General features: G+C 39.8%; 1 protein-coding gene across 1 annotated transcript; it reads right to left on the bottom strand.

The window, feature by feature from the left end:
- Positions 1 to 1,181: 1,181 nt before the first annotated feature.
- med13b (mediator complex subunit 13b) lies at positions 1,182 to 23,292 on the bottom strand. The gene is made up of 30 exons (XM_027173942.2): positions 22,474 to 23,292; positions 20,885 to 21,119; positions 18,014 to 18,182; positions 16,336 to 16,481; positions 14,188 to 14,385; positions 13,892 to 14,083; positions 13,629 to 13,785; positions 13,440 to 13,547; positions 12,631 to 13,287; positions 12,004 to 12,211; positions 11,119 to 11,149; positions 10,856 to 10,977; positions 10,541 to 10,631; positions 10,087 to 10,295; positions 9,802 to 10,001; positions 8,646 to 9,541; positions 8,382 to 8,549; positions 8,075 to 8,298; positions 7,802 to 7,994; positions 6,749 to 7,118; positions 6,413 to 6,629; positions 6,106 to 6,297; positions 4,514 to 4,737; positions 4,292 to 4,434; positions 4,044 to 4,202; positions 3,539 to 3,697; positions 3,294 to 3,454; positions 2,682 to 2,846; positions 2,363 to 2,463; positions 1,182 to 1,562 (listed from the first exon to the last, which is right to left on the bottom strand). Exons 1-30 carry the CDS (start codon positions 22,537 to 22,539, stop codon positions 1,430 to 1,432), a joined length of 6,294 nt encoding a protein of 2,097 aa, XP_027029743.2. The 5' UTR covers positions 22,540 to 23,292; the 3' UTR covers positions 1,182 to 1,429.
- Positions 23,293 to 23,647: the final 355 nt, after the last annotated feature.

Raw genomic sequence — 23,647 nt, 5'->3', positions numbered from 1 at the left:
AGAAACTGGATGTTCAACTAATATAATGTTCAGGTGTCCACATACCTTTGGCCATATGATAGGTTTAGTTAAATTCCACCTACATCACTATGACCACACCATTTAAAAGGCATACATTAGTATAAAAAGCAATGTTTTATGGACTTATGCTGGTAGTAACCCACAGAGGGCCATAAAAGGCCATATGCACTACAGCAGTAAAAGAAAATGCATCAAGAGATTCACTAGTTCAGGCATCATAATGGAGAGCAATAATGGAGCCCCAGGCAAAGTCACATTACTTCAGTTATGGACTCACTGTAGCTCTTGACATCAGAGAATGAGATACCTCATGATGGCAATAACAGCTGCTTAATAAAAAAGCTTCAACACCCAGGATATCATTTTACAGGGGTGTGAACAAGTTAAGTGCAGATTTCCAAACACCATTATTCATAATTACTCCTAAAGCACTACCCAATGTAAAGACTTCTGCAGAATGCTGAAGATATGTTTTACCTCTCAAACAGAGCTTTCTAACATTTTACAAATAGAATTTATAGGAGGAAAAAGAAGAGGAATTTTACCTACATAAGTTTAATGTTACAACAAAATAAGTCTGATGCTAAAGAACAGGCATTCTGCAACATCTCAAAAAGATCAACAAAGAATAAATTTACAGCATGATGAAAACCACAATAATTTTAGGTTGATGCACTTTATTCCTAAAATTGGCTGCACCATTCATAGCGGCACAAGATTGTATGTACACATTTTATATAGATATTTACACACACAGTTCTCTAAATCTGATATAAAATATATAATTTGACAATGTATCTCTTGTTCTCTTATTTGAACACATTAAATCGCTGTACAGGTATTCTGCAACTACAGCCTATCCTGCAGTTTTCACCACACAAGGCTAAGAACAGCTTCAGCATACTTCATTTGTACATCATGGCAATAAAAATTGTCTGTCCACTCTCAGAAAATACTTCTCTAAAAGCAACCTACTGCAAATACACTTGTCAGTCCTTGCCTTGCAATTAAGACAATTACATATATGTTAGAGCATTTTTAATTTTATAGGAAGGCAACATGTACCTTCATATTATATATATATATATATATATATATATATATATATATATATATATATATATATATATATATATATATATATATATATATTTATAAAAGATTAAGAAATTACACATTTAAAAACGTACAATAAATAAGATATATGCAGGCATTTCATTTGCAAAAGATCTTACCCAGACCAAAATATCAGGTCAATAAAAAGAACATTTCAGTAGACTAGTCCCTTTAGCTCCAGTTGTTTTTGAGATGGACTCTTGGCAATGCTAATGTATCCCTGCACTTCCCAAGTGCCCAGAATGTCTGATGTGTGCTATGATCCGCAGTCGCAGTGCAGCAAGTGATGATTTTACAGCACGTTCATGATGAAGTTGTACATCTGGTTAAGCACAACAAAGTGCACAGGGAGACAAGAGCGGCGGTCCTGCGTGGCAGGGTCACAGGTCAGCCAGGAGAGGGCGTTGTACTGCTCCAGCACAAACCTATACAGCAGAAAAAAAGAAGACACAAAAACATTACTCTTAGCTGTCTAATATACAGCTTAAAAAAGATCCACAGAGATCCATCGAGACATTACAAAAATTATATAAAATTAGCTCCAATAGGATAAGAATTTTGAGCAAAAATTAGTAATTAAATGCTTTAACACCATCTTCCAAGTGTGGGAAAAAAATTGGAAAGATGTGCAGAACATGGCCTCCATTTGATTTTTTGTTCTGATAAAATAATAGTGTTGGTAAATTTTTGGACCTTCCTAGAGAATATAAATGGCTAAATTTACTAAATTCATTGTATAAAAATATATAATCTATAAAAAGTATAATGACTTATTATTTGCTCACAAATGATATATTTACCCTTTAACCTTAATATTTATGAATTTGTAGTAGAAAAGTAATACATTTATTCTAAAGCCTGGTGACCTTCTTGATTTTCATAAACAGTTTAACACTTTTATATGGCAAAATACCATATTTCTTTACATAATTTACATCCAACAAAAGAAGGGATTCCAGCACGGGAATTACCATATCGCAGAACATTTTATGTTCTGAGTACTCTATGGCAAACTAAACCCTTTAATATCCTCTATATATCTTTTTTTTCACCAGAGCAGATACAAAGAAGCATCTTTGGCTATATCATCTAATATTACTGAGAGAAAAAAATCTGTCAAGCAGTAAAAATTTTACACAGATAGCGTCAATTAAATTAAATTTAAGTAGATTATGAGTGAGATAATCAGGAGTCTAACATGATAATTTACATAATGTTAACTTACCTGAGCACGTCTGAGGTGTGGATGGAGTCAAGAGGGTGGGAGTGTTTACTGTGCAGCAGCTCATCGGACTGCATCAAGGAGACATGCAGGTGTAAAGATGCCTGAAAAACAGAACAGCACAAGTCACATACACCTACTGGTGACGTACGTATTTTGCAAATTATTGAGAGAAAACAAATTTAGCCCAAAGCTGTGTCTGAGTGGTGTCGCAATCACTAAACAAAATGTAAGCCTCTCAATATTTGTAAAAATTGACTAACAATTTACAACATTACACAAAGCTCTTAATCGTAGAGAAAACAGATGCATAATGGCTAACCTTCAGAAAGAGGGGGCATTGGTTCTTGGCCTGAGGGCAAGAGGACCAAAACCAGTCAGGCAATGGTCCTGCTTTAGCTGTGGACACAAAGTACCCCAGTGCCATTGGCTGCTGCAGGATGTTGGGTGATTCGTCATGAGACTCCATGCGGTCTGTGCTTTGACCCTGAGACAGACACACACACACAAACCTTGAGCAAAACTGTGTTTCATAGCACGTACATTTACTTCTTTTAATCCATTTCTTTAATAAGAATGTGTAAAGTAAAAGTTCATATACACCATTTACTTGGCAGTGTAAAATGGTTGACACGATACAATTAATATATGAAACTGCATTTATTCATCATTATCAGCACTGTTTCAAAGCCACAATAGAAGTTCTTCTGATATTCGTGAAGGAATGACTCCAGAGGATGACACTCTGAGCAGAAACATGTTTGTTTTTGATAACTGATGAAAGACAAAATAGCTCTTGATTGTGTACAGCAACCTTTGAGCTGCAAATTGTTAACTGTTAACAACAACAACAACAACAGTTAATGACTTTAACAGGTTGTTTGTCACATAAAGGCAACATTGTTCATAACATAATAAAGTTAAGGGAAAAAACCTTGCTGCCATCTCCTCCATGGTGGTAGTGTGAGCCAGGTGAGTGTACTGGGGAGGTGGTAGGAGAATTGGGTAATATATTAATGAGGTCAGGGTCCACATCGTTCTCTGATACAAGCAGGTCCAGGATTCCATCCATACCACCCATAGCGTCTGATGCATCTGAGAAGAGAGAAATGATTAAGGACTGGAACAAGAACAATGTCAGCTAGACCTCTGAGGGCTTTGAGTACAAATGGGACTGACCATGAATGGGATTGAAGGGTGTGTCGATGACCTGGACTACAGCAGAGGTGGGGAACACCAGAATGTGGGTGCAAGAGGTGTCCTGAGGGGTGTTTAGCTGTGATGTCTGCATGTTCAGAGCAGTGCTACGGCCAAACACGGAACCGGTAGATACAGAGTCTGTGCATAGGTATAAAAAGATGGGATAGTCAGAGAAGTGTTTAATTATATAGCATAGGTCATTAAAACAGTTTCACAATGCTTTCCTTAATGCCTTTAAGGTGAAGACTCTTGGAACTATATTATTGTTAAGTTATTATACTATGATTAAACCAGAGAAAAACAACAAAAGAAAGTACATGCTTTGCATGGGATTTAATCCACCCATGGATTTAATCTACCACTTATTTTAGCTGAGTTTAATTCCACTGAGTTTTATGCTTGTGCTACTCTGGCAGACTTGGAAACCTTTACAATTATAAGCATTTCATTTCTTTTCAGCTTGAATCCTTCATATAGATCCCACCTGGCATTATGACAAATGTTGCCTGGGGCTCTAGGGCAACTAAACAGGCACTAAGAATGCTGGGACTGTCGGCTGATGAGATGCCACACATCCTGCACATCTCCTTCAAGCGACGACTCAGAGACTGCAGGTTTCGTCTGCTTAGCAGGATGCTCCAATCTGTTAGAAATTAAGCAGTCCATAAATTAAGAAGTGAACAACCATACCATGCACCAGAACCAAGGTATGTGATATAAAATGTTACCTACCTTGTAACTCCCCATGACCCATTCTACCAAGCCGGCCAATCACAACTCGCCAAGGCAGTGAGGTCACCTGGACCAGGCTCACACACCACTCCCACAGCTTCTGAAGACCGAGTCGACGGGCTGAGCCCTTTTTCCTCCGGGCTCTGTGGGAAGTAGTTTTCTCAGTTACAGAGAATTAACTATAGAAATTCAAATCTAAAAAGACCACGTTTAAGCACATACCTGTTAGGCACATCTATGCTGATAATAGAAGTCTCCAGCAACTCTCCGTACTGGTCGGTGCAGCTGGCCAGCAGCCAGCGTTGGTCGTGAGACAAACAGTAGGCCACAAAAAGGACATTGTGTTTTTGCGCTGCCTCACCAAAGGTCTCACCCAACTCTGTCTGCTTGTCCTTAACTGGAGCCAGGACAAATGGTGGTGTGTAGAGACGAATAAACTCTGCCCTCTATATCAGGAAAACAGAAAACTCATGTCACTTTATAAGTTTATTATTTGCTTCAAGGGTGCAGATATGCTTTATAATTAATCTGAAATTAATTATAAAGCATATCTGCACCCTTGAAGCAAATAATAAACTTATAAAGTAATAACAAACCTAACAATAATACAAGCAAATTACAGTATTTTCCGCACCATAAGGCACAGTGTCAATTACAGGGTCTATTTCTGTACTTAACCCATACATAAGGCGCACCGTATTATAAGGCGCATGCTAAAACTTACGGTTCACAAAAAAAGGTAACAGAAGCAAAACAGTGAGTTTAGTTGAACTTTATTCTACTATTTAACAACACACACTATTTTTTTAATCAATCTTCTCCCACAAATCCATCAAAGTCCTCATCTACTGTGTTTTCTTAACTTGGCGCAGTACATTTTCTTGCTTCCTCCACTCCCGAACCATAGATACATTGTTGTTGAATTCTTTCAGCTGCTCTATTCCCATTTACAACCGTGTAACTGATAGTCTGTAGTTTCAATTGTGTCTCGTAAGCATCTGATTTTTATTGGCGGATGGCAAACCAACTTAAGGTGCATTTACCGCCACCTACTGGACTGGAGTGTGGAGCGCATAATGGTTAGGAAGAAACAAATGTTTTGCAACAGACCGGTAGTATACCGGTATGTATACTTAGTGCCTGAGTATGTGGCGGTGGTAAGCGTACGTGTGGTGTGGCGGAGGTAAGCGTACGTACTGTACGTATTACATAATGTTCTCTGATTGGTTTATCGCTGCCAGCGTATGTAGTGTATGTTTTACGCCCCTGTGTCAGCGGGAAATGGTCCGACAGTCAAGCGGAGCGCTTACCAAAGTCACACAACATTTTTACAGATTTTTGGAACTCGGTGCACACATAAGGCGCACCAGATTATTAGACGCACGGCCGATTTTTGAGAAAATTTAAGGCTTTTAGGTGCACCTTATAGTGCGGAAAATACTGTAACCTATAAAAATATTCAAAGCATATTTTGAAACCACTGAATTCGAAGACATTTAGACTCAAAATAAATGTCTAAGCAAACGCCAAACCGGAACGTAATCAAAGTTAAATCTAACAAAAAGAGTGAGATGTAAGGAAAACAAATTATCTAATAAACTTTAATAAATAATTAGAGAAAGCCAAACATAATGAACCTGATGCAAATGTGATTAAGTATGCACCCCTATTGATAGATACTTGAAACTTGCTTACAGGAAACACAAATATAAAGACCCTGTTAGCACTTTTAGACAAATGTGGTCAATTATAAAGACACTGTAGTCTTTAAAGAAATTTCCAGTCAGCCAGATGGGAAATCAGAAGCAACGTACCTCAGAACTCTGTAATGCAGTGTCTATGGCAAGTCCAGGGCCAAAACCTGTTAGTGTTTTGACGTTGGTGGAGTTTGGGAGAGGCCTCCTGCACTGTGTGTACACAGAGAAAGCCAGGGACTTCAAATGCTGAGCGTAAATATGCCTCTCCTCACTCCGTACTGGCTGCAGCAGGTACTGGCAGGGAACGACCTGCATGACAATACAGCATGTCATCGGTTTTAGTGTTTAAAAATACTGTTTATAAAATGTGAATAAATAAATAAAAAATAATAAAACCACACACAGAGCAAAACATTCAACTCACCTGCACGGACACAGCATTCCTTATATGTGGAGGTAAGAACTGAAGCATCTCCATATAACAATACAAAAGTCCTAGACTCCACACACTAGCGTTGCATCCTCTGCTTGTGTCCTCATAACTAAATGGGTCCACTATATAGACCACTATAGCAGGGGGGTAGCTAATAGCATGGGAGTCTCCATCTGTTGGCACTCCCACTTTGTCCCTTTCCATAGTGCTGTGAAAAGACAATACTCATATCAGTTTTGTACGTCAGAAAATAAGATATTATGAATCACATCATATTTATCATATGTTCTATCTATACTGCAGCAGTGTTTTATGCCAACATTATACCTCTCAGGGGGTTCAGGGTGAGTCTGTGACTGGCTAGCGGGTGATGTATTGTCCCCTATGGTGCCAGTGTTTTGGGCTCCAGCATGCTGAATTCCTTGAGCTCCAAAGGGAGGGAGAGAAGTGGCCTTATTAGATCCTATGCCTCCCAAACCCTGAGAGTTAGAGGAGGTGGCAGAGGTGGGTGCTGGGTTGCTGCTGTTACTGCTGGCTGTGGAGGTGCTGGTGGCAGTGGAGGTGTTCTGGGGGCCTGTGGAGGTGTTGCTGGAGCTGGCAGGTTGTGAAGATGTTGAGGAGGAGGAAGAGGAGGAGGAGGAAGGGTTTCGCTGAGAGAGCAAAGAGCTGTCTAAAGACTGGGCTGCCAAGTATGGAGCTGAAAAGAACAGAATCCAAATAATTACAAATTGTATACCTCAAGTTCACACTAGCAAGTGTCAAGACAACAGCTGATTATCCATTTTGTATAAAGTTGGGTGACATGGTGATGAGAGGCCCGAGTTCCTTTTAGATCCAAATTCCCTTCCAATTTGAGGGATAAATAATGAAATATATTAAAATTTAATGTTGGGTTATCTTATATTTTCATATATGACCGCTTCTTAAATTTATATAGAAACATTAACAAAACTTAAGGGGTGCATGAAATTGTATACATTATATAACAGACTGCAAACTATGTATTCTGGCTGCTTCTAAATTCATGGAAAGTGCCCACACAACAATAGAAGCAGTTTATACACTCTCCGGAGATAAACTATGTGACAAGAGACAAACTGCTTGTTACTCTGAACACAGGGTCAACGTCAGGATGGTAAAACACCTTGACAGTAAAACTATGATGCTGTGTTCAGAGGAATTCTGCAAGCTAGTATAGCCAGTATGGTTATATTGTAAACAGCGTAACAATGTAAATGTGCCTCAAGATCACATGTCTGACATAATTTGAGGCAGGAAAATCCTAACCTTCAATACAATATGATGCATTAAATTCTACAAGTCACAGAAGACTTAGACATAGAAAAAAAGAAGGAAAAATACAAGCAAACAAATTCGTACCCAAGTCATGTCGGCATACTTGAGCATAGAGCTTAAGTTTTGTTATGGAGTCACCGTTGATGCTGTTGCACATTTTGAAAAACCAGTCACTGAGTGGTTGATCTGCCTGAGGCCTCAAGCCAGCTGTACTCACTGTTACTATCCCATCAGCGTGCGCCTTGCAGATGGGCTTGTGCTGACCAAGGCGACATGCCTGCATGAAGAGTGATACTGATATTATATACAGTTCCGTTGAATGGCTAAATGCATTTTATCAAGTTTCATAGTGTATACCTCATAAACAGCAGTCAAGTCCCTGAAGAAAGTTTTAGCACCAGTCAGCAGAGTCTCGTTGTCAGGACACACCACAACATAGCCAACATCTCTCTGAGAACCAAAAGGTTCGAGTAATAGCTTCTCCCAGTAGGGAAGGACGAAAGGTGACAGAACCACAAAGTCATACTCATAACCAACTAGGAAAGTGGGTATGGGTAATGGCTCAGGAGATTCATCGGTACCTGAATACAGAGTAAAAGACTTTAGTCGATCAACCTGATGGATCTGTTTAAAAAATATAAGTAGTAGTATTCACTAAGCATACCATAGGATCCCCTGCCAGCCATCTTGTGAAACTGCTGCCAAGTAAGAGGACCCTGGACACCCCAGGAGCGCACAGATCGCTTCTTCTGGATGGCGTCTTGCAGCACAGGCTGCAGAGACAGTAACATCCTTAGCACATCCTGAGAGAACAGCAAGCTCACGTCCATGGCTAAAAGAAAAAGGAAAGCACAAAAGGTTTTGACCACTTTTATAATGAACATAGCATATTCCTATGCTACTATTTAAAATTAAAAATTTCCTGTACCATTGCGATTGGCCCAGGGGTGCAAACATGAATTCTTGACCAGCGTTTCATCTACTTTCCCTCCAGACATGTTGTCCATGAATTGACGACCATGTTCCAGAGCTAAGTAGCAATCGCTGCAGTAGTCCCTCTCCTCCAACCGCCGAGGGGGCTGTGGTACTAATCCAGCTCTGGGCTCTGGCACGCACAGAGCGGGAAAGGGATTGGAACACTGCTCCTGCAGTAGAAGAAGCAGCTCATCTTGGAGGTGCACTGATGAAGCACGGCGCTGTGCTTCCAGGTGCTTTTCTGCTTCTCGGCCAGCATCCGTGCCCCTGCCCACAACGTCTAACTCATCCTCAAGAAAGAGGCCTGCACCATTGGCATATCGTCGATTGACGACGGCACTGAAACCACAGGAGCAGGTTTCTGTACTGGAATATTGTGAATCCAGACCTGCGTCACTAATGTAAACTCCTGCATCAGCACCCTTGATGTTCATGTTGCACACACACACACAGCAACTGTCAAAATTACAGTCTTTAAATAAGTTCATGGTGGAGTCGGAAAGGATGAGAGTGACATAGAGGCTGTGGGCCTCGGGCACCGAAGGTGCTGTAGCCGGTTCCACTGAGCTGAGAGGCCGAAGGGTGGAAGGGGTGGAAGCAGGAGAATACAGGTCAGAGTTGTCATATTTCATTGATCCTTGGGCACTAGCAGGGCCACGTGGGGTTCGGGGGGTACGTGGTGTCCTTGGTGTGGGTGCTGAAAAGCGAGGAGTGGCAGGCGAGGGTAAGATACCCGCACCACTGTTGCTAGGCGGTGCACTGTTGGACTGCATGGGGGTGTGTGTCTGAGGGGTGTATGTTTGTGTGTAGTCTTGCAGCTCCATGGCACTGCCCACACTAGGGATGTTACTGTGAAAACACACAACAATCACATCACATATAATACTTGCAAACAAATAGCAAAAGTAGGCCAGACTGCTGGGTAGAAGCAATTATTTACTATTATCATCAATTTATTCTTGAAGTAATCACAACCACACTTGCAACAATGAATACTCTTCAAAAGCTACCTTGTGCCTTCTCTGAGACAAAGGTCATGTAACTTTTTAATAAAGCATAAAACTTAATTTTTGTAGCTCAACTGCTATATTCTCTTTACTGTAATTTACCTTTCCTTGCTGAGGAAAGACATGGCAGGCACTGGCTGCAGCATCTCCAGTTTGCCCACGGTCCAGCTGGGCCGGTATACACACTCCTCTGGCAGCTTGAGGGAGATCGGGCATTGACTAGGCAGTGTCTTTAGGGGAGCGTACAGGGAGCTACCCACAAAAACCTGAAAAGGCTCTGGCTTAAATACAAAAGAGAAATCCTAAAAGAAAAGAGAAAATGATCTCATCACTGGATTACAATATAAATCATTAGTGTTTTCTGTTTCGGTCACTAATTGTCCATACCTTGATCTCGGATGGCTTGGGGCTGCAGAGGCCTTCCTCCACCTCCATTTTAAAAGTTCCTATGAGCAATGGCCCATCTGCCAGAGTGAAGCCTGGCCCAGTTTCAACAGAACCGCATTCCTTACTACCCATGTTCATGGGTGAGAAGCCCATGATGTGTTGCTCTAAAGATGGAGGTGTGGGAAACATCTGGTGTAGATCTGCAGCACCTAGACAGCCAAACATACACACACACACACTTACTCCATTTCTGAATACTATTCTATAATGCCTTTTCAGAGCAATATATGCTCTGTATTAATAGGCCAGTCCAGCTACTTAAACTGTTTGCAGTACATGGAATCATGTAATAAATGTTAAATTGCTTCACAAACCAAGTAGATCTTAGGTTTACATATAAACAGCAATTTTATGACAGTGGAACATAAGTACACCCATTGTCTTAGATACATACTTAAACATGACAGTGTGTCTGCTGCTGCTGGTTTGGGTTCCTTGCCACCAAATTTCTCCTCAGCTCCACTACCAGTTTTCCTGGCTCCAGGCTATTGGGAATAACAAAAGAACAGAAGACTGCTCACCTGTGTGACACTGGTATGTTGCCATAAACTGTTATGTTGCATAGAACTTATACTAAACAGATCCTTTTGAAAATGGGATATGAAGAAATCAAAGGTCATATAAATGTGGAATATCAAGGGAAATCTGAAAGGTCAACTTGGGCAAACCGAGCTATGGTTCACAAGAAACATGCAAGGGGCATACTAACCGTAAGCTCATCTTCATCGGAGTTGAAAAGATTATCCAGATCGTTAATTGACACAGCCAGGTCGGTCTCATGTATTAGGCTGGTGGATGGGGGAGGTTTACTGCAGGCTGAACCATGAGTGTCTGTGAGAACAAACAAATAGCAATCAAATGAAGTGGCATGCTTAGAAAAAAATAAATGGGACAGTAGAACGAATCAAAATATAATGTGTAAGACTCAGAATTTAAGATATAAATTTGTAACAAAATGCAAAGCATACTCACCATCAGTTGAAGATGTACTACCATCATCCCTCTGAAAAAAATAAAATCAAAAATCAAATCAACAATATCTAATCAGTGCAAGCAAATCGTTTAGTGTTTTTAAAATCTAGCAAGTGAACAATATAACAATATTTTAAACACAAGTGTATTTTATCCAACACCTCTAACTCTTCTTCATCTAACTCTTCTAACATCTATATCACTGGCAATTAACTGCATCAGTTACCCCATTGCACTGTTAAGCAGCTTAGATTTGCTAGGAATGCTGCCATTATGACCAAAACAGTGATCACAGTTTACTTTAATTAAATATCACTCAATGTTGATATTTGTATTTTTTGGTAACACTCAAATGATAAGTTGACATCATAACCAAATAACAGCACATGTGCCCTGTTGCAACTGATTCACAATGCAAGTACATTAAGATGCACTGAAACATCACACTGCCACTTGCCACCTTCCTCGGTATATCATGCCATATCTAACACGTTGCCATGCAATATTTTTAGCCCAGTGTAAATGATTCAGTGCTGCAATCCTTCTTCCATGCTGGCCCCAACTAAGATGCTTATTACCACATATTAGCCTGAGGTTTGTCTTAGTGGTTGAATGTTAACCTTAAATTTCACCGTTCTTTGTCAAAGCTCAAAGTGATACCACTCTCTCTCCAAAGCAAAACTTGGCTGGTTTACCTAAATTGGTTTACCATCCCATACAGTTCACCACCCCAACTCACCATCTCACAATGTTAGGTTTATTCAGTGTTCCACCAACTTGTGTCATATTTCTAAGTGGCCTGTTTTGTAAATACAGCTGGCCCAACAATATTTGTGATTTACAATAGTTAATGAAAACTAGCAGCTAAAGACTTAAGTGACTGACTTTGTTTCTCTTTGCAGGTTCTGCTCCAGGCCTCTTTTCCTTATCAGTGAAAGAGACCTCCTCATCTCCTTCCACGAAAGCATAGGGATCTGCGTCCAGCTCCTGCTCTCCATCACACACAGGTACTGAGAGATACTGGTTCTTTTTCTGAATATACATCTTCACCCGTTCATCTGACACTTTCAGAGTCGCAGAGGAAGCCATTACCCTGTGAACCAAAACATGCATGTCAGAAAATTAGGCTGCAAGTCCCATTTTTGTAGAACACATTAAACAGTACATTTTGGTATATTTGAGCATCCCTCCAGAGTTTTTTTTTTGTCTCTTTTTCCTTCAAAATTTGCAATTTGTGCTTCGTTGTGATGTCACATGATGCATCTTAGCACAAAAATGTGCAATTTCTGTGGTCAGGACTGATTCAAGGTTACCAGCTACTTGTATTATACAATACTATACACAAATTAAATGAGTAGATTGAGAGATGATAAATATTTAGATTAACATAGAGAGTCCTTTAAAGTCCAAGGGTTGTTAGCAAAAAGAGAGAAGACCTACTTTTTAACAAGTCAAGCTATAACATGCTGAGGAACATAGTAAAACCAAAAGTGTGAATTAATTTGTGCTTACTCTGTGACAGAAACAGCATTGTCCAGGCTGTCCTGCTTCAGTTTGTCTACAGGAAGTGGAGGAGGCAGTAGATCCATGTTTCTTTTACCAGGGAGTCTGAAGTACCTCCAAGGGTTGTGGCTTGTGTCCTCGTTGGGGCTGATGGCTGAGCCAACGTACACTGTGGGTTCCAGAGAGTCTGGGTAAGCTGTAACATACTCCGAAGTCAAAGGGTCAAAGGAAGCACGAACAGGGCTTTTTGAAGGCATAAGGCAGGCCTCAGAAGAGGGAGGGTAGAACTGTTGATGAAGAGGGGTGGAAGAGCGTTTCAGCTCTGCTGTTGTCTCTTCCTCTCTCTCACAGGGATGTGGGCTGAGCGGTGGGGGCTGAGGTGAGCCAACCATGTCTCTGGATGATGTGTGCAGGGTTTGAGATTTGCTTGTATCAACATCCCCATGGTGAAGAGCACGGTAATGGCTGCCTCTCTCATCTGCCTCCAGGCTCAAATCCTCACCCACAGAGCTGCGGTGGTGGAAGGGTGTTTGTGGCCTCTTCTGCTGTTTCTCTGCCTTCTCCGTCTTCTCTGCCACTTTGTATTTGGAAGGGAGTTGAGAAGGCTGGCCAGCAGGGAGAGGAAGTCCAGGAGTGTTACTTGCACGCTGCTTCATGTTTTTGTGTCTGTAGAAATAAAGGAAATCCTTCTTCAGATGAATTTTATCTTATATTGACATACTGATAAAAGTGATAAACCACAAATAACCACATTTGTGGTATATGGTTTGAAATAAGAATGAATATCAGCAATAAATGATTGAATTTTAATATTATACCTTGAGCAATTGCACTGCAACCTTTGATAGCGTTCAACAAAATCCCAAACACCAGCTTTGTCCATCTCCTCCTCACACAGACCACTAGCTATGGTTGCGAATTTTCTCCTGTAAAAAGATAAACATTCTAAATGAAGCATGTACTAGAAGCCAGCAGGAATAAAAGGTCAGAAAAGAATAAGGTCATACTTCTGAGCACGGTTGACACTGCACTCCTGCCATACTGCTTCCAACAAACAACTGGCTAACTTGCGAGGAACTTTACCCCCATGATGACTTGTACTGTCCATGCTGAAGCCATCAGCTGCAGAGGAAATTTTTGTCCATCTTGGGGCAGGCTGAGGAACTACAGTAAAGGAATATAGAAATAAAGTGAAAATAAATAAATAAATAAACAAACAAACAAATAAACTGGTTAAACAGGGATGCCTTCCCAGGTTATACCATCATACCTTTCTGAGCTTCCTCTGGTGAAGTTGGTGGAGTGAGTGTAACTGAGGAGAGGGCAGTTTCTCTGTGTATGGTGTGACTGTGATGTCCTCCTGGAGTAATCATAGAGCCAGAGGTACTTACTGCAACTGGGGTTGGAATATCTGACTGGGCTACAAGCACCAAACAAGCTGGGTACACCATCCTCACTCCAGCTGAGAAAAAAACAACAAGATGATAAATCAAACACAATTTTGACTAAACCTACAATCTAAGACGTGTTTCATATCCTTAATTCGCAGTTATATTTGTGCCGTACCGACGAGAACCTCCACAGCAGCTAAAGAGTCATCTTCCCAGTCCAAGTCATCTAACTTATCTTCTGGTGTCTCCTTGGTATTGGGGCCAATGGGATAGAACTGCTTCCATTCTTCTATTAACTTCTGTGTTGGTGGATCAGAAAGCTTAAAGGACTGGCCCGTGAGTGTACCGTTCAAACCATATGGACTAAGAATCACTGCAAATAAAATTAAAACATTATCAAATTAGATTTAGAGCATCTTGATAACCTCTCAATTTTTACCATCAGTTGCTAAAAGGCTTTGTTAATACCTCCAGAACTACTGGCATTAGCTCAGGTGTGAGTGGTGCAAGAAAAATGCATTCTTCTGTACACACTACAAACAGAGTTTTAAATCCTGATCATGCTACAGAGCAAAACTGGCCATGCTCTGTGGGTGGGAGGGATGACATTTTTCCTCCCATGTCTATCATATCACAGAGTGCAGAAAAGTATAGATAGTGCTTTCCTCCAAGTGTTTTGTGGCCAATGAAGTTGGCATGCTTCATGCTTCTCAATAGGTTTTGTTTATGACTAAAACTACACATGCTTTTATGTAACAATTTATGCTTTTTTTCTTGGCTGATCATTTTGAAACACATACAAAATTAGGCTATGCGTTACAAGAAGCCTTTTGGTGTGTTGGTAACTTTAGTTAAACTTGTTAGAATTGTCACACCAACAGGAATTCTAAACTGCCTCAGGAAGAAGAATAAACACGTGACTAAAACTGTGTCAAGGAGGTAATACACAATCAGTTCCTGAATTACAGAACACCCCAATCACAATGCAGAACTCTTTTATATGAAACATTCAAATATGCTCTTACATTTCCTTTCTATATTACATACAATTAGAACATGATGTAGCTGAAGCTCTGAGAAAACTAAAATCAGCACAAACCCCATAGGTAAGTTTAATTAGCACCAGCTACAAAGAACAGTGAAGTGGTGCAGTTGCAAGTGTGTATTTGGAGAAGCCTTCATCAGTGCTTGAGTGAGCCTGTACTGAGTTAATCACTAGCAGCAGGGAAGGCAAGAGAGTCCCAGAAGTATCAGCAGGATGCTGTAACTTGGTCATTACTATGCCCTTGAGCTCAGGGGGAAAAAAACATGCTTGCCAACATACTGACAGCTGCTGGCCTTTAAGAAGGCAACAACAACAACAACAACAACAAAATGATCACCTAGTTTTAGTATACAGAACAATGGATTGCCTAAAGTTTGTGGACACCAAAGCCAGGCCATCACACCAATGCAGTGTTTCCCCAGCACTGTTGCCACAATATTGGAAGCACACAATTGTATACCCTCTTTTGTCTTTGCATGCTGTAGAACTACAATTTCACTTCACTGGAAATAAAGGGCACAAACCCCATCTAACGTTATAATGCCCCTGTGCACTTCATGAATACACAATTTGCCAAGGTTGGAGTAAAAGAACTCAAGGGGCCTTCAGGGAGCACTGACTTTAACCCCACCGAAAACCTTGGGGATAAACTGGAGTGTAAACCTTCTCGCCTAACATCAGCACCTGATCTCTTGTGGCTGATTTAGCAAATCTTGGTCAGACTCCAAAACCTTATTAGAAGAGTAGAGGCTGCTATAGTTGTGAAGGGAGAACAACCCAAAGGGTTTTAGGATACATAATGGGCTCAGCTCAAGTGTCCACATTACTTTTGGTCAGATAGTGTAAAAATCCTGAAGACAACAAATTACTGGGACACAACCACAAGCTGCATATTAAAATGTGATTAGCAAAATATTACTTTTATGGCTAAACTATACTCACATTTAGTTCCCAATCAACTTTAATTTTTGATATACAACCATTGTTCAGGCAAATATGAGCCAATTAACTCTTGCACTTAAGTAGGGCAGTGAGGTACAAGGGCAGACATGGGTTTTGAAACCAGCAACATCTATGTTACTTTAGCATAACATTGTGAAACATACGGTGTAAATAGCTTATGTCAGTTTCTGCAATTCCTATGTGCAGCCTACATGCTTCCATTTTTTTTCAATGATTCTATAAATGCTCTGCCAAAAAGTACAGGCTTAAGCTGACATGCGGAGCAGAAATGTGGTGTTTGGCATCATACTGCTGAGCTGAAATGCACAATCTCACCTTGCACTGGGCTGCTGCTGTGCTGGGCCTGAGTCAGGTGTTCCTCACTCAGTAGGTAGACAGGCTGGTGCTGGTTGATCTCCACACTAGTACACACATTGTTGTCTCCATGCAAGAAGAAGGTGAAGGAACAGGACAGATGCTCACTGTTTAGGAGCCAGAGAACAAAAAGAGAACAGAATCAGTACTGAGGAATTCAACATAAAGAGGCAACTTGTAGAAATAAGCTCTGACTGACTGAAGCAATAATTACTGCTTATAATAAATATTTTCATGTGTATAATACAAGTTAATAATTCATGTTAAAGTTAAACAATATATTATCAACCCTTCTTGCAATACAGACCATTGTAATAATGCAGGAGCCTGCATTATAAAAATGTGTCATTTAAACCACAATTTTGTTTATGCTGTTCTGGGAGACTTCCAAGAACAGACAGAGCTTTCAGTTTTATGTTCTTTTGATGAATCTTGGCGTTAATGTTATCACAAGACAAAAAAAAAAACCCAACCACAATTAATCTGAGTCACAATGTGCCAGAGGACTCAAGACTGTCCTGAAACCCCACTAAGCATCAGCCCATTTACTGTATTGCAATTACTGTAATCTATTAGGCTCAACAGCCTGGGGCATAACAACTGCTGTTACACGTTTCTGATCCCACGGTCAGAACCCATTTTACCCAAGAGGTTATTTACTTTTTAACATTTAAAATAAAACAGAAAGAGGTACACTTCAAAAGTGCAAAGCTACTGAGTGCAATCATTCTTACACAGAGAAGATACAAAATAAAACTATGAATCACAACCCAGGTAATGAGAGAGCAGGGAGATTGTGCTGAATGGGGAAAGTGTGTGCATTCGTCATACGACTGCTGAGCACTCAGTGGAGTGTCATTAAGGCATGCTACACACTCACCATCAAACTCCACACCAACAGATGGCACTTCAAAGCCTGTGCACAGCTCTGTGGTGTTTAACACAGCCTGACTTCATACTATGTCATCTGTTCCTTGTCTATCTGAAGAAATTAAACCACTTCAAAATGATCAGCCTGAGGTACTAGTGGAATTGCTCTGAAAACCTATCATTCCATACACCTGTGAAAGCACCAATATTACTAGCAAATGCATAAAGCTTTTTTTGTTTAAATCAAATAATAATATTGCCTCATTGAAGGCAAAGAGGGGACGTCACTCACATTTTCCAGTGCATGCATAGTTAACAGCCACATTGGCTCAGCATGTACACCCAGAGCAGTGCAGGAAGCCAAGGGGCTATTTATGACACATTGTCAAAACCGTAAACACAGCACAGCAGCTCAGTCTTGAGGGAGCAAATTACCTCTTGTTGATTCAGACTGAACCCTGCTTCCACAGCTAATTTGACCAGAGTCAGGATTTAACAGATTCCATGCACTTGACATACCAAAACCAGATGATTCTGCTCAAAATGCCATTGAGAAACCCAAGACAAACACAGTGAGTGATCATGGGGTGATATAGAGAAATATATGGCTTCCAGATGAGAAAATGTGCCCTACTGTGTTAACAGCCTAACTCAATTTGACTTCTGTGATCATAAGGCTTAATAAAGTAGCCTATGGCAACGGGTGAAGAGGTAAAAACCTTAATTATTTATTTAAAAAAAAAAAAAAAAAATGTAAGAAAAGTATTACCTCTTGTTGATGGGCTTTTCATCTTTCTCATAGGGTTTGACAAACCACTTGCCGATGCGCACAAAGCAGCGGTTCATGAGGCAGCGCTCCAGCAGGTTGTGGATGGCTTTGAAGAGCAGTGTGCGGCACTCGTATGTCAAACCACTTTCCCACACACCGTCTTCATTACCTAACAGAGGAAAGTTCACAAGCTTAACGTCTGCTTCTCCAAAGGCAGCTTAACTCTCTCCAATGACATGTAAAGAAGTACATGTGTATGAGTTATATATAAACATGTACAATGTTCTTAAAAATCAAGTAAAATAATTGAATCAAATTAACTGGCGAGCATGAAAATCGTTAAGCCCGGCACTAAATCTATATGCTTAAAGTTCATGATTCAAGGAACCTCACTGCATCAGAATAATTGTTTAACAATTCAGTGGCCAGAAAATCACTACTGGAAATTCAATACTAAACAATGCATGAATAATGAGCGAATAATCAATGGACATCATAAGTTAGTGAGAGGTTACATTCTTTAACAAAATAACACCAGCCAGCAGCAAGTCTCTCATATTGCACCTAGTTTGTCTCTTGGGGATGTGTAGCAATCAATTGAGAACATTCACTGTCTAGTTCTCTTGGTTTACATAAAGAAATGTAAGTATCGTTGTATAATTTACACATATTGCTGTCTGAGTTTTTAATAAAATGTTTTTAAGGTGCAACAGTCATTTTTTTAATTTCTTACTTGTATAAATAATCTGGATAAAATGCAGAACATGAGTCAAAAACAAACAAACAAAAAGACAAAATAATGAATTTATGAAACATTTGTGGCCAAACATGTGAGAAAACCCATTTGCAAAATAGACTTCAGGTCTAGAATACTTGTTTGTTATGTTTAAATACAGTAGAAAAAACAGACCCTGGAAAATCGTGCTAGTAGAGGACCGGGAATTTTCAGACAATTGTTAGTATAAGCATATCAGGTAATTAAATGGTGATTTCTGTCCCCATAATTGCAGGAACGTGAAGTAAACTCACAAGAAGGGTATAGCCATCTGTTACTTCATCACCTACTACTGTGAACATCTTTAAGATTCTAATTGATGTGTAATGCACAAAAGATTATACACACCAAAACATTAAATCATGCATGTTTGTCATGAACAAAAGAGAAAACACTGTGTGCGCCAATGTTCTTGCAATTCCAGAGTCTATTAATCATATTCACCTTCATATTCACCAGCCCAAAGATTTTTAAGTTTGATAAAATGTACTTGGCAAACAGGATCAGCATGAGGCCCAAACAGAAAAAAAAGATCACAATTCGCTTTCTAAAACTTTCTCCAGTGGCAAAGTTACTACCTCCCGTTAATGCTGTTCTATTCTTCTAGACTTAAGGGCATTTGTGATACAACAGAAAGAGAAGGATTATGGGTAAGCATACCATGTTGAAGATGCACACATGCCTCCCAAATCATAACGGCTCACAGTGTATATATTCAGTGCTGTGTATCAGCCATTTTGTGTCTTAGATTATATCACCCCAGTATTTGTCTGAATGATTATTTGAATACAATGAAATTGAGAGATCCTATTTTACTGGCATTTGGAAGGTTTTTACCCCTTAAATAATGTGGTTTTACAAATGACAAACCTCGTCTCTCAGTTCTGCATAGCAATAATATGTTCAAACTGAATTTTTTTTTTTTGATCCAATTGCTTAATCTGACCAGTAACCCAGTACTATAATGATCACCAAGCATCTGTAAAAAAAAAAAAAATGCTGCCAAGAACACAAACACACACAGGGGAAAAGGGTGGGAGTGGTGGAAGCACTCTGCTTGTCAGGCACAAAGCATGCACAAACAACTAACCAATACCATATTGCTTTATTTGGCCAAGCTGATGTTTTGGCATTACAGGGCTATAATAAATCATTTTACTAAAATGAAAAGTGAAAATGTTTAAATAACATTTTGAATGTGTTATATTCACACACTCATTCTTTTTTAAAAGTTATATTAAAAATCCAAAACTGTGCCTTATATAGTCACCATCAATACCTAAACATATCGCTATTACTAAATTTAAAACCCATGTAGTAGGGATCCACCCAAGTAGTAGGGATCCACAGTATTCTCTCACTGAGAACTTTATTATTTAGTTTTTAGTTTGCTGTGTAGGGTAATGTGAAACTTGACTTTTCTTTTAATTTTCTGCCCCCTACTGGATATATCCAAGTTAAGTGCAGACACCTATGCAACCGCCCATGTACAACGCCCTCAAGTGTTCACAAATATATGCACGCACGAGCCCAAATGTTTAATCATCAGAGCTTTTGTGTAACAGTAACTAAGCACTCAGCATCTGTATGTTCGTTTCTCAACGCGTCACTGTGCACTGAGCTCAGCTGCAATGAGAAATATGATCCTAGTAGTGAGCAAGTGCAAATACCCACAAGCTATTTCCAAAAGCTAAACCCCTTGAGAACTTCACAGATTACAACTGCAATCTTGTACATGATGTGGCCTCTGAAACATCTTCTCTATATAAAATGTGCAGACTGCTGGATCCTTATCTTGCAATATAATGCAAGCCACATGATGTTTTCATGAGGTGAAAAATGTGTGTTTAGCTAAAATTTAATATTGAAATTTAAATAGCAGCTTTTAAATCACAAATGTTCACAATAATAGCTCAAAATAAAAATGTTATAATAAAAATAAAGAAATAAAACTAATAATAAAAATCAAAAGACAAATCATAATGGAAAGCTTTGAAACATTTCAAGAGAAATATAACAGCCAGACAGATGGCGATGTGTTTTTTTTCTAAGTTTAATATAAGAAAATGTTATATGGAGAAAGTTAGGGGACCTACTTGAAAGCTCATGGTGGATGAGTTCAGCAAAGTTGGGATCATCGCCCCACCAAAAGAGCCAGAGCTCCCGCCGTCCGGGTGTCTGGTGCCGCCGCCACACGCTTAACACGTCTGCCTTCAGGCACCGGCTGAAACTGCACAGGATGGGGTCCTCCTCAGTCACAGGGAAGACGATGGGTGAAGATGTGGGGCCTTGCCATACAAAGCACTTCCATTTGATGCCTGTGAGGTCAGCCTGAGGTCAGAGACAGAAAAACATATGTTAGGACATACAAGACAACATGGTAAACTACAATGCCATAAATATTAGAAAATGTTGCATCCATATCCTGAAACAGACATCCATCAAGAACACTATGCAGTAACACGTTTAATGAACATGTGCCTGCAAGTAGTATTGATTGCTGTTACTAGTATGCATTCCCAGTGAACTGTGCACTTCAAGTAAACATGCATGAGCATGAGGTTGTGCATGAGCAGTTCAACACGAATGTTTAGTAATATAAAAATAGACATGAGATTACACAGAGGAACAAAACAGGCCTATGGTTAGAATGATTACACTTTCCTGAAACCCATAGCATCATACCACTGCCTGCCAGGGCCTAAATCCAGTTATACAAGCCCATCTAACTGGAAAAGTTTTCACTTATCTCCAGGAAATACTCTGCTCTCTGGGCAAGAGTAGCTTTCTTTTCTATTTGAGAAAGGATGTAAATATCAACAGAGTAATCATATCATGTCGGTATTATGCTGAGCAGTGCAGAGGTCACTACCTAACTTCGTAAGACGAGAGCAATATAAGGAAAGGAATCCTGCTGTGATTCAAGTGCTGCCTAATTATAATGTAAACATGAACGAAAAAAAAACACGTTACATAAAGGTGATCAGGTTAGCAGAGAAGAGAATACACATGTAGGCCTACTCGTATTATATCTGATTGATGGCTAGTTATGCTAGCTCGCTAACTAGCGTTGATCTAAAAATTAACAGAAAAATACATCTTAGAACTCAACATTAAGCATTCATAACATGCATTTTAGGTAAAGGTTCAACAATGTTTAACGTGAATTTTGATTTCATATTGGCTTTCAAATATTAAAAAACAAGCATCGAGATTTTACCAGGAAAGATAACTAGCCAAATAATATAAATCCAGATATTACATGGCAAACGTTTGAATCTGGTTTACTAATATATACTAACATACATATCGCTGATATTATTCTGTCAGGCTGTTATTTATTAGTAATTACAACCTTCAACTTGTAACTCCAGATAGTTGTGACATTGTTTACTACCGACATACTAGCAACAGCTAGATTAGCGCTGCTAACTTTACACGTCATATAAACGATATTCTTTGAACTAAAAAAACAAAAACATAAGTATATGTTGTGTGTATAGCCTGTACAGATATAGCCGTGTTTTATTTTTAAACCAAGCAACACTATTTACTTGTTCAGATAGCATTAAGTAGCTCAACAGGCCTGGGCCGCTACTTCGAGGAAGCTAGTCTTGAGTAGCTGGCCAGCTAGCTGGAATTGGCTTTAGCCGCAGTTTAGCTTTAGCTCGGTTAAACCTCTTACCAGACAAAATAGGTTGGAGTGGCAGTCCTCCAGGCTCGCCCCGTTGGGTACAAAACAAGAACTCATCTTCACGGTGAAGCCAATCTCGCCATCATTTCACAGCAAACGAACAGATTTTTAGGAGGGTGTTCGAGTGTTTTGTGGCTGGTCGTGTATAAACTCCAGCAGAGCAGCTCCGCAAACAAATCAGCCGTCAAGACGCGTCTCGGGCAAGTTTAGCTGCTAGCGAGCTAACTATTCAAATCATCCAGTCTCTTGTTGAACTCGCCAACACTCGCTTAGTTACTTAAGTGCGGTAAAAAAACAAAACAAAACCAAGTATAAGCGACGTTAAAAGAGTATCCAGTTCTTCGAAATCGCGTTCCGTTTTCTATTAGCAAAAAAAAATCTGATAAAAACAACGTAAATCAAATTGTTCGAGGTAATTCCCCCTCCCCCCTCACTTAGCATCAGAGTATCTGGACGGCTAGCTAGCCAACCCACTAGCGTTAGCTAACAAGCTAGCTAACGTTAGCTAGCTGGCTAACCGATTGGCAGCCCAGGCAGTCAAGTCCAGTAAAAAAAAGTGTTCAGTTACAAAAAAAATCCCTACTAATTCCTCGGTCTTTACAAGAAGGTGTTCACATTAGAAAATGCCCATTAAATATCAATTAAAAGCCGAAATGCAAAATCGTTTAAAACGCGAAACATTGTCCGCTTTCTCATCAATGTCTTGCTGTTTTTTCTGTTTGAATAGCTACATGGGTCTGTATCCTTTAATGGCGGCCACAGGGACAAACTCTGTAGCTGCCTCTCGGCTCCGGCTGGGAGTCAACCGAGGAGAAATGAATCGACTCCGGATTCTGTTGATCGTTAGAGTGAAAATCGTTGCGAACATAAAAGAGTCGATTCTTAACGAGAATCGTTCTCCTGAAAAATACCAACACTTGTTTTGAATAGATAGACTGCAAATTAGTCTCTATACGCTCTCTATAAAAAAAGTTCCACAATGGTTATGTGTGTGCTTAACGGTTTGAGGAGATAATTCTGTGAAAGGGCAACCATCTGTTGTATTGTTATACATTGACAGAGGGATAAGCCAAATAACCATTTAAAGTAATAGATGGTACTTGAATATAAAACAGAAGTGCTCTTTCTTCAAGTCACATCACTTAACCATCACCAACAAATCTAA

This window comes from Tachysurus fulvidraco, chromosome 11 (assembly GCF_022655615.1).
Source record: "Tachysurus fulvidraco isolate hzauxx_2018 chromosome 11, HZAU_PFXX_2.0, whole genome shotgun sequence".
Taxonomy (NCBI): Eukaryota; Metazoa; Chordata; class Actinopteri; order Siluriformes; family Bagridae; genus Tachysurus; species Tachysurus fulvidraco.
Note: the sequence above shows the minus strand (reverse complement) of the source record. Positions and strands in the feature narration are given on the sequence as shown.